General features: G+C 36.4%; 1 protein-coding gene across 2 annotated transcripts in view; it reads right to left on the bottom strand.

The window, feature by feature from the left end:
* Positions 1-5496: 5496 nt before the first annotated feature.
* LOC126284497 (E3 ubiquitin-protein ligase RNF123-like) overlaps positions 5497-12861 on the bottom strand; it is a 184962-nt gene continuing 177597 nt past the window's right edge. For both annotated transcript variants that reach the window (XM_049983475.1, XM_049983465.1), the window contains exons 19-21: positions 11324-11464; positions 10016-10193; positions 5497-6186 (exon numbers count right to left, since the gene is read on the bottom strand). In XM_049983475.1, the coding sequence (XP_049839432.1) occupies positions 6066-6186; positions 10016-10193; positions 11324-11464 (440 nt within the window). In that variant the 3' untranslated portion in view covers positions 5497-6065. The remainder of the gene's footprint in view (positions 6187-10015; positions 10194-11323; positions 11465-12861) is intronic.

A 12861-nucleotide genomic window follows, 5' to 3' on the forward strand; every position in this document is an offset into this window, starting at 1 on the left:
ACCCTCCTGAACACACCGATTCCATATTCTGCTAACAGTCATTGGATATCAACCAATGTGAGCAGCAATGTCGCGATACGATAAACCGCAATCGCGACAGGCTACAATCCAACCTTTATCAAAGTCAGAAACGTGTTGGTAAGCATTTCTCCTTCTTACACGAGGCATCACAACAACGTTTCACCGTCCAACGCCAGTCACCTGCTGTTTGTGTATGAGAAATCGATTGGAAACTTTCCTCATGCCAGCATGTTGTAGGTGTCACCACTGGTGCCAACCTTGTGTGAATGCTCTGAAAAGCTAATCATTTGCATATCACAGCATCTTCTTCCTGTTGGTTAAATTTCGCATCTGTAGCACGTCATCTTCATGGTGTGTAAAATTTAATGGCCAGTAGAGTAAATGACTATTAATGATTAACTAATTAAAATAATTCATTTTTGAGAATACATCATAGTTAAAGAACTGCTAATAGATTTTTAAAGATACAATTACGAGATATTTGACATATACATTAAAAATTAAAATTTCAGTAGTTCTGGATTTCAAGGGTGAAATAGGGCATGAACATCTGTATGAAAATATTTCATTATGAAAGCATTTTCAAAGCCAAATATCCAAAAATTCATACTTGGCTTCTCATTTTTTTTAAAAAAAAGACCATGTTCCACTGTGTTTAGGAAATTCAAGCCCCTAACGGATGAAATAGGGGATGAAACTTTTATGAAATTATTTCATTATTGGTATATCAAAAATTTTTGAAGCAAAAGCTACGAAAATTGATATTGGACTTTCAAGGAAACATGTGTTAGGGGATGATAGTTTCTATGGAAATACCACCACAAAAGCTCAATAGTCAGGATTAGGAAAACCTCTGACTCCTGCTACAATAATCGCTTTTCAGTCAGAAGTACATTTGGAAGAGACTCATCCTTAATTAGTATGAACAGTTTACATGATGTTGCAATTTGTGAATGATGTGAAAATTCATTACAGATAAACAAGAAAATCTGTGCAGGCCACAACGTCTATGTGAGTAAAGCAGTGGGCACTAAGCTTGTTCATAAATAAAATGCAAACAGTAGCCTACCTTAGAATTCACTGAAAAAGCTGTACCCTTGCATATGGCCTTGCGGCCTGAGAACTTATACACAATATGATATGCAGACTTGACCAAGTGAAAGAGTGGTTTATGCCTTCAGTAGCGCAAATGCTTCACACACTTCCTGCTTGTCCTGTCGCACACTTGTTCTAATCAATCAGAGGCAGACCACCTATGAAAGCAGCCATGTCATAAACCTACTCAGCTGCATCGTTGTACAGTTTTTATTATGTTTTCCCCCTTCCTCTGTCTTGTCATTCCCTCCCATTTCCATGTTTCCACATCACCTTAATTGTGCACCACACCATATCAGCCCTGTTGTCCTTGTATCACATACCTAGATTGTGCAACAGCCACCCCTCCCTACGGCATTCCTAGCCAGAAAACCTGCTGCCTCCCTCCAAGCCAGTAGCTACCCCCAACTCAACATTTCTTCCTGCCTTCTGCCTCTCTCCCCCTCTACCTACCCCAGCCAACACAACACAACACCCACACCAGCCTAGTTCACATGCCGATGTGAAATCCCGGCACTACATGTCCAATCACCACAATATAAGAGTACTGTGTGTGTGTGTGTGTGTGTGTGTGTGTGTGTGCAATATAAGAGTACTGTGTATGTGTGTGTGTGTGTGTGTGTGTGTGTGTGTGTGTGTGTGTGTGTGTGTGCTCAGCTCAACAAATGATTTATTCTGGAAGCTAGCTTTTAATTTTTTCCTTTCTTTAACCTTTCACTTTCATGTATGCTGTTTGGTGAGTGGTCTCCTTTACTCCTAAATTATTTATATTCTGCCAGAACTTTCCTTGTTCAATTATCAAGACTAAATATATGATGATCACAGAGAAGTTGCCAGGTGAGTGGCTGTTATTGAAGTAAAGCTGATTCTGCGAGATCACCATTCTGGGTGACTTCATGGTTTTCCATTCTGATACACTGAAACTTATGGACTCCTTAATGTCTCTGGTTAATTTGAATTGCTCTCATGTAAATGAATCAGTACAAGTCTAAAAAGCACTGTGGTTAATACAGTATTGTGAAGTAGAAGCAGTAATATTTATTCAAACTAAATATAACTTTTTCAGTAATGTTACTTTATATTTTCTTTGTACAGTAACATATTGATCAGTATTTAGGAATTCCTCCTAACACCTTATGTGAGGGGTAAATGTATTGTGTAAACATTTTTCTAATTACATTGGGTTGCAATTTCATTTTCATATTAGGCACTAAAAGGTTTAGTATAGAGTGACTCTGAACAGACCTGGAAAATAGTGTGTAAAATCACAAATGAAGCTGAACAGTCAGTATATGGAAAATGGAAACAATGGCACACTTGAGATCACCATACATATAAAAGGGATGAGACAGTGAGATTTTACCTGAAAACAAGTTACTTTAAGGGTGATATTAATCCGCTCTCCAGTTCAATGAAAAAAATAAAAATTTACAGTTCTTACAAAAACCTTGCAGTAAATGTACAAGGTATATTGAGTCATCTGATTTAAAAAAAATCACAGTTGTAGTAAAAATGGTGTCAGGACAGCAGAAAGCATTTTGTGTTCTATGTTTTGTGCAGTGCGGATCAGTTCAGTGTGACTTTTGTACTAGGTACAGTGTGGATCCTCCTACAGCACAGAGCATTAGAATAGGCATGAACAACTCCGAAAAACAGGTTGTTTGTGTAAAGGCAAATCCCTGGACTGTCCCCGAGTGTCTGGTGTGCGCCATGGTTTCACAAGGAGTGTGCAGAAATCCATTTGCTGTGCAGCTGGACAGCTGAACATGCCCCCAATGTCCATCTGGCATGTATTGTGTTGATGTTTACACATGAAACTATACAAAATTCAGCTACTGCAAGCTCTTTGTGAAGGTGACAAACAAAAATGTGTGGAGTTCTGTAATTCTGTCCTTGGCAAGATGGAGGATGACAGCTTTCTTCCAAGCTTAGTATTTAATGACAAGGCAACATTCCATTTAAATGGAAAGGGGAATCGTCATAATGTGAGAATACGGGGTACAGAATAACCACATGAAGTAGTTCAACATGAGAGGGACCCTCAAAAATTTAATGTGTTTTGTGCAGTTTCACAGGAAAAGGTGTATGGTCCATTTTTCTTTGTCAATACCACTGTTACAGGAAGCACACATCTTTCTTTTCCCACAGCTGGAGACTGATTTGAATGACTTCATTTACCAACAGGATGGGGCACCCCCACACTGGCATCTGGAAGTGACGGACTTTTTAAATTAAGGGTTACTGAATGATGAATCGGTCACACTAGACCAAATGATTCATTCTTACATTACTGGCTTCCAAGGTCACTGGACCTGACTGTATTTGATAATTTCTTAGTATCTATCAAAACATGAGGTGCATGTTAGAAATCTATTCTGTGACAAATCTAAAGTGTTCAGTGAGAAAAATTTTCGTGTGCAACAATAAGAATGAATACTCCAAACTGACGTTTCACGACAATTAATCTGGGAGAGAAGGAGGGGGGAGGGGGAGAACCATGCACCACATGTTCTAATGAAAGCATGAAAATCGTCTGAAGATGAATTGTAATGATTTGAAACCGGTAACGGTACCTTTTGAATAAAGGAACTGAAAATAAATTTGTGGCTGGTTGCTGTCTCAACACCATCAACATTTGTCCACAGAATTCATTATTTATTAGTTTCAGAAATATGGATGTGCCAAATTGGATGATTCTTTTTTATACACCGTGTAAAACAAGCCAAAACTTATTAAAAAAAAAAAATTGTGGCACTACCAATGCAAGAGTGAAAATACCTTAACAGAACATATGAAAAAATAAGGGCATCTACTTAGCAGTCATCAAAAATGAGAACAAATGAAGAATTACTGACACACATTCAATAATACAGTTCTCAGAATTTATTTCACGATGGAGAACAAGATATATTCGGAATGATCATAAGTAGGGAGGGCAAGTGGAACTTACTGATTTCTTGGAATAATTCTCTGGATACACAGTGCAACTTTTAGGACAACGTGACATAAAATAATAAATAGAGGATTCAAAAAGAGCCATGTGCTTTGGTCACAGGATATCTTTAGTAACTAGTCACTGCAAATGTTATAAAAATGCTCAACAGACATTAGAAAAAAAGCACTGTGCACTCTGGAAAGCATCAACCTCAGCAAGTTAATTAGTCTCACATTCCATGGATCATTTGCACAATAAACTGTAATGATATGAACCAAGTCGTATCAAATTCAAAATAACAAACTAATTTGTAAATACATCTACATGCTTGAGTTGGCAATTCTTGTCTTCCCCATGACCTTTTGGACATTACAATAATAGGAATTCTTCAACAGAATATATGGAACTGTCAACGAGGAACCTCATTTAGTTTTCAAATTGTGCTTGGCTGTTTGTCAAGATATTTTATGAGCAGCAGTCAAATGAAAACCAAACACTCACCACAAAATGATCATCAAATTGCTCCATTCAAAGGTAATCACCAAATGCATTAAGCAATTTATACCACTAGGAGATGAAATAATATATTTCTGTTTCATACAATGTGGTCAGCTGCTAATGGCTCCCCAATTGCACCCCCTCTTGTGCTTCCTCATCTGAAAGCAACCAACATCCGTGCATGTCTTTCTTCAGGTAGCTAGAGATGTAAAAATCACATGGTGAACAATCCGGACTGCAAGGAGGATGTTGCAGTGTTTCCCAATCAAATCACTGAAACATAGCCTTCGTCCAATTGGCAGTGTGGGGGCTGTCATTATCACGAAACATGGTGATTCCCTCTGACAGTATTCCTGAGCATTTCAACTTTATAACGCATCACAGTTTCTGCAAAGGATCTTCATAGTGCTGCACACTGATTATGGTACCACACTTGTGGAATTTGATGAGAAGGGGGACCATGCAGTTGGAGGAGGGGCCCATTATGACCTTATGTGGTGCCATCATTTTGAGTTTGAGGGGGCAAACAGCAAAGCCAATATGAAAACATCCCATACTCTCCTGCCAAAGATGCTCAAAGCTATTCCCACAGACTCCAGTATGGTCTTGGTGAACTACTCCTTCAACTGCAGGGGCCCTCTGCTTGTAAAGTTTCTCACAGTCAATATGCAGCCCTATGAAGATACTTTGCAGAAACTGCAGCACACCATAAAGTCAAAATGCCCAGGGTGGGGTGGGGTGGGGGGTGGGGAGCCTGGCACACCCTGTAGTTTCTGTCACACACTATAACATGCCTTAGGGAATACATATACAGACAGAAGTGTTTAATAATGGCAGGATGAACCTCCTGCCTAAAAAATTTAGAATATTGCGGCAAAAGTCTACATAAATATAAATGTTTAGCTGTCTACTTTTTTCCAAAGGGTTGAAAATAAACTGAAACCACATTCTTTTTCATACAATCTCATTACATTTTCTGTCAAAAGAGAGAACAGTGATATTTTATAATTATGCAAATCATTTCAGTCTTCATAGAACTGAAAGGATGTATCATATTAAACAATTATAAACAGAGAAATAAATTAATAATATTTATGTACAATATAATTTAAAAAAGCTTGATACGTAAATTCTTTAAACAACTTCTGTAGACATTAAAACCAAGAGTGCCAGTTACTTAAAAAGAGTCAGAAACTTTAGTTTCATCATTGAAATTTTATCCGATTTAGGTAGCATAGTAACAATCAACAAGGATTTCAAAAGATGGGAAAAAAGCACACAAAACGAAATCAGATTCAAAATAAAAACACAATGACAAAAATTTGTAAATAAATGAAATAAAATAATTTTGCTGAATACCAACAGACTATATTTTTTATGGTTTTGTTATTGTAATGAGATGGTACCAGTTTTGTAGTTTTGTTACAATCGGTATTGTGAACTGGAAAGATGGCACACTGAAAACCATGTCTTACACAAATGTCACATCAACAGAAGCATTAATTATCTTGTACATTCAGTCTACTTCTGTAGTACAATCATGTAGAATTTGGCCATCAGGGCCAATAACAGTTTGTATGGGGGTTTTGCAAAAGAAGCAGTCTTTGGCATTCATCAGATGGTGAGCAATGCATGATCTGAAATGTAGAGCAAACTGTTGTCCAGAAATAATTCACATAATTTTAGTACGGAAATGAAACATTTACAATAAATAAAAAATAAGAACTGTAATTTCTACAATGACATTATTCAACCACTGAAGAATAAAAAAGGTATTGGTATGAAGATTCACATTTAATAATCAACTAATTTCTCTCTCATAATAGAGTAACTGTGATAATTATACTTATATATTCAAAAGTACTGACAACAAAAATGCATATTGCTGGCAGAAATAATATGCTACATAATATGCTCAGAAAAGTCACAGCTCACCTACCACATAAAATAATGATAACAACGTGGACACTCACTAAGTTAATTACCTTAGCTGTGGAATGATTTTGAGTTATTAAAGACTGTTCCCCTCCCCCTTCTTTTCTATCAATACAATGGTCTTTAGAAATGAAACATGAGCTTATTTTAATGTGAATAGCAAAACAATATACGCATCAAATGGACTGTTTTTGGGAACAAAACAAAATTAAAATTTGAAAAGCAAGATAATCATCTGTAATTGTACCAGGATGCCTTACTGCTTGATGCGGGTCTGGAAGATCTAAAAAGGCTCATAGATCTCAATATGCTTTCTGCAGTACAGTTTTGTTACAGAGGTTGAATTATAGTACAACAGCAATCAGTTATTAAAGTAACTTATACCACATATATCTGATTTATCACTCTTCAAAACATTGAGAAAAGAGAAGGAAATTAAATATAGAACAGCTAAGGAGCTTCTCTCCCCCCACCCCCACCCCAACAAACTTCCCCCTGTTCTGTACATATCTTTATTTTTACAGCTAAGTGTACTATTTTACTACTTCATATATAATAAAATCACAGTATTATAATTGTTGCTGGTTTTATTAGAGTGGGAAAGTCACCTGACGACAACAGTGACATTTCAAAATTTTAAACAATTCTCAATGAATATGCTAATCGGTATGTTTCCACAGACTTTAAAAATGAGTAATGAGAGACTAAAAGAAATACATTTTTTTTATGTTTTTCATTAAAGAAATGTCAAAAAGTGATTACAACAGACTCCAATGATAACTGAAACCACTTTAACAGTACCTTCCACAGAGCTAACTTATACCGAGGCCACTGTAACTTTGTACTTCACATACATGTTTCAAGTTGGCAGTGCAGAATGAGAAGCATGAGGCACTAAGCACAGGACACAAGCCAATGCCAGTGCACTAATCACTGCTTGTTGTGATGTCGAAGATCCCGTGTTACCGTCTTTGTTTGTGTGAACATAAACAATGTGCATTGTGTATGGACTCTACTGTGTGTTTGCACTGTACTGTGCTTTACTTCACTGTGGTTTAGAAAATTCTGATACTTGGAAAATGTCACCATGAGGGGGAGCTAGATTACTTGTGGTCCACGCAGGCTCTCTCCAGTGGTTTTGTTCCTGATGCACTTTTAGTTTTTCAATCCAAAGAGACATGATTACCATGAAGCATGGACCATACATGATTTGTTGAGTGGCTTAGAAAACTTTTAAAACACTTTCCTGTACCTATAATAAGTGTAATGTATTAGGCTCCATATCATTCAGTGCCTCTGAATGAAGCTCCAACCACAGACAATTGCAAAGAAGTTATGGTGCAGGGTTGCATTAAATTCACTTGTTAAAGAAAATAAGCTTACAATGTCTACAACTGTAGTAGAAAAAATCACCAAGTACCAGACTGCCACCATATCACTGCCATTTCAACCCTACTGAGGTATTATGAAGTGATGTGAAGACATAAATAAGGAAAAATAAGAAGTCCTTTACAACAACAGGGGTGAAAAGACGTGGTGAAGCTCTTACAGAGGATGAAAGAGGATGAAAGTCGAGCAAGTTGAAAAACTTATCCGAGCAGCACAGACAATGGAAGGTATCATCAGTGACCATCAACAATTAATGATATGTCTTGGCGATGATGACGACAACGATGGTTTTGGTGCTGACTCTGTCACCACAAATCGGCATGTGGTAAGCTATAAATAACAGTTATTTATTGCATCACTGTCATTGTAGAATGAACAGCCAGAAGTTACAATCTTGCTTAGTATTTATTTTGCATACTATGTTTTCAAGATGCAAGTCATCATCAAATGATTATTTTCTGTATTTCTTTGCTCCATTATCAAAAACATGTATGTTGTAAGGCTTAGATCTACATTATTATGTGATTGTTTATTTGCTGTCACTGTGATAGCAACTCAAAAACTAATTCTTACATTGTTACTGCTCAATAAAAATTGCTTAAGAGAGGGAAAATAAAACCGTATTATCTGCTATGTCTATTGACACTGCTGCTGCAACATTGCTACTGTAGTATAGCTAACCTAATTTGACATAATGCAAACTGTCAAATGCAATGTTTCGACGGCACAGGTATACACAGTGTAACATTACAGGACATATTGGGACATATTGAAGTATTCGATACTGTAGACTTTTAGGGGATGTCGATACAGATATGCAAAATGTAAAGGGAAACTTTGGTGATGTTTAAATATTGTACTGTGTCAATATTAGGACATTTTGCACAGAAAGAACAAAAATAGAATTAATGTAAATATATATTAGTGTTAGTAACATATTTTCATTCAATTTTGTAATTATATTTCATTTTGTAAAAGAAAGACTACTGTTTGCTATAGCTCTGATTAATTGTATAAATTATCAGTTTTGAGCTAAATTATTTCGTATAATATGGACAAGATACTTTTAAAAACTCACCAGCTAAAGAGAAAGTCTGTAAATGAACGTTTAATGCACACTTCTGGAACTTTCTATGGAGAAATTCTATATTATGATCGCAAAAATACGAAAACTTGTGAAAACTGTTTCATAACCTAATTTCGAAAGACGATTTGTATCAAGAAATATTGCTAAAAAGATTTATTTACGTTTTGAAACACGATTTAAATCATTTTACATATAAATAGTTGTTCTAAATCACTCAAGAAATATCCAGAATCAAATGTCAAGATATTTCTGGAAACATCGGTACAAATCTGGTGAAGGTTATCCAGAAGCTGGTAGAAAAATGTTATAAAATCTATTTGGAAATTATGCTTGTAAGAATTTATATGTACTGATCCTTTTACTTACTTTAATTTGTACTAAAATTCTGTAATGTCTAATTTAGTTTTAAGTCGTGAATTGCTATCGTATTGTAAACAAAACATTGTCAAAGACTCTCATTGTTTGGAAAGATATTAATACACCTAGGAGTTGTCAGTTGCCAGTTGGGATATGCAGTGCGGTTAGCTCTGAGAGTCAGTTGTTGAGTCTGTGAAGTCTGTCAGTACTGTTTTTAAATAAACGTCTGTAATGAAGAATTACTTGTTGTCGTCAACATGAACTCAAGACCTTTTGCACGAAGCAGACACCTCCTAATGCAATGTTTTAATTTGGTGTTGAGGAGCTGAAATGTTATAATTTGGTTGAGGAAGCTGGGATCGCTATAAGTGCAAACAAATTGAAGTGGAACGTTTTAATTTGGTGGAGGAGCTGGGATGTTATAATTTGGTGGAGGAGCTGGGATGTTATAATTTGGTGGAGGAGCTGAGATGTTATAACCGGAAGAAGTCTAGAACATAAAGACGGTAAAACAATAAACACAAGTGAAAAAGTGTGCAAAGACAAACCCTCATCTGCAGCTGGTTTGAGGTTAGGTGAGCACACAAACACGTGTGTGTGTGTTTTTGTGTATGTGTAAGTGGAAGGGTGGACGGAGGATAAAAGAGAAAAGTAGTATAGCGACTGCAGACAGACAGAGGCATCACCTTGTTTCTTACCTGCAAGACTGGTGGTTGCATGGTTTAAAAGTAGCACTTATTGGAAAAGCATAACATATTGTACACAAGTCATCCTCTGAAGCAATTTTTACTTCAGAAATTCTTCGCTGGTAACTTTCCAACATTCGTATCATATACACTACATGACTAATTTCTTCTTCTGTCACAGCCTCGGGATCTGAGAATAAAGAATACAGAAGTTAATTGTAGCAAAAGGAAATTCACTCAAAACCTACAAAATTACAAGAAGACAGAATGCCTGTTACATTAAATAGGCCATATGGATCCTCTAACACACTACCAGTTTCCCTGAACTCTGTAGTTGGGAACTATCCCTTCAACATATCCTTGCACCCTGCCACAGTTCTGAACCTAGCCTCCATTAGCATACATCCCCTTTTTCCCCATTTCTATCTGAGTAGTATTTATTTAGTCAGAATTTATTCTGTTATTTTTTTCCCTTAAAGTTTCTCACTTTTTGGTTTCTTTCCATCTCCTTTTTCACTTTCCTGCTAGTTCCTCTTAGTCCATCTTCACCTCTTACTCTGTCCTTGTGTCATCTTTGAACTTAAGCTGCCAGTATAGTACTTTTGATCTCCTACTGGTTCTCTAACATCTGTCTTGTCCTTTTTGTCTCATACATACATACATACATACATACATACATACATCACCTTGTACCACACCAGATGGGTCCATCTCAACCTGGATCTGAGTGACTTACCTCTCATTTCTAAGACTCTCCAACACATCTATCTTTTCTGCCACAGGAAGGGATAAACTTTATCTGATTTTAAAAATATCCATCCACACTACATGGAATTTTGCCTCGTGGAGGAAATGTACTAGCTAACCATTCAGTCTCCTTGTAATTTTGAAAACAGAAGCTAAGCTTTCTACTTTTGCACATGTTCCACAACACTCACCACAAATTTAACAACTCTGTCAACACCGACATGCTACACAAAGTGCTCAACACAAAGTTACACAAATACTAAACCAAGGGCAGCAACAACTTATGACAATGAACATAAAAATGATAATCTTGACAAAAAACTTTATTAAAACAGTGGACCACATAGCTTTAATGACTGAAATTATGGAGACCTTGGGGTTACCTGCGGTTAAAATGAAATATGAAACAAAAGCCTTAACTGCACACTTATGCTTTTTCATCACACATCATGTTTTCTGTTTTAAATCGTGTGAACTTATAAATGGATGTAGTATGTAAAAAAGTACTAAACCATGAATTAACGTAAAATTAAAGATAAGAATGGATTTGAAATTACAGAAAATGTCACTTACAATTCCTGAATGAAAATGGTTTAGGATCCAACTTCTGGCGGCTCTTCTCAGCATTACCAAGAACAAAATGTAAGGAACTCATCTGAAAACTTGGCTCTGATAGCAAACATTTTGACACCTTGGGCACAGCTTCTCCTTTATCTAAAACAATTGCAAATCATTTCAATTTGTAAGAAACAATTTGTTAAATTAACAACAATAAGAAGAGAGAATGGACACTATTCACATAAAATTATGGCAAAGATACATTTGCTGCAAAGAAAAAGGACATAAAAGGTAATGAGAGAGCAGGGAGGTATGTTAGTGTTTAAAGTCCTGTCAACAAAATGGTCATTGTCAATAAAGCTCAGGCTCAGTGGCAGGATTATGGCCTTTTTGAAAATGGTCCTAACTACTACTTTACCTTTCTGCCTGCCTAACTAACATGACTGTTACTGGTTTCCTTAAGACAGACTGGACAATGGCTAAAAAGCGAATTAATCACAGCCTATCCAAAGGAACCACACCATTATCTGCCTGAAGTGAGCTAGAGATCTTGGGGCTTTGACAACGCATAGAGATTACTTAATAATTCAACCAATGTAATCAGACAGAGTCTTCTGATAGGCGAGAAATCACATATGGGGTTCCCCATGGCAGAAGCATAGGTCCACTATTGTTTGTAGTATATGTTAATGCCATACAATATACTGTATTTACTCGAATCAAAGCCGCACTTTTTTTCCAGTTTTTGTAATCCTAAAAACCGCCCACGGCTTACAATTGAGTGCAAAGTAAGTGGAAGTTCTGAAAAATGTAGGTAGGTGCCGCCACAACTAACTTCTGCCATTGAATATGTGTAGCGCTACACAGGCATGCTTTGCAGGCACAAAGATAAAAACTGGCACCAAAACCTCTGCATCAGTAAGAAAAACGGTGGAAGACGAGCTTTTTTTCTCCGCCCCGAGTTTCGACCAATGCATTTTTATACATTATCCAACAAAGTAAATACAAATTCTGTATTGTTCATCTTCGAATGTAGCAGCATTTCAATGTACTACGAAAATCCGACTAACAAGACTGTTTGGGATGTTTGTCAATATGGCCAACTCTATGTTCTGAATTTTTTCCTACCTGTGAGAAGAGATGGTTGCTAATAGGAACTTTTATGAATTGTGAATCACATGCAGTATTCTCTTCACCATAAGAATAACACGAATATAAACATTTTGCCATGTATTCTTTCGTGTTTGCTGCTATCTCATTTAAATCCTGTCTGCCTAATAAACTACAAAACTAGAATGAGACAACAGCAAATGCGGAAGAATATACATATGTCATGTTTATATTCGTATTATTCTAATGCCTAATAGTGATACAGTCAGAAATGAAGCATGGCGATTGACTAGATTTTTAAATCTAAGATGACTAATTTATGTGCAGAATGTAATGTACTAAAGAGGCATCTGCAAAAGTTTTCAAACGGTGAAAAATATTCGCTAATCTCTCGTTCAGAACATCTTCTATCATATGCAGTCTATTATTTGGTTCTTGTTGAT

This window comes from Schistocerca gregaria, chromosome 1 (assembly GCF_023897955.1).
Source record: "Schistocerca gregaria isolate iqSchGreg1 chromosome 1, iqSchGreg1.2, whole genome shotgun sequence".
NCBI lineage: Eukaryota > Metazoa > Arthropoda > Insecta > Orthoptera > Acrididae > Schistocerca > Schistocerca gregaria.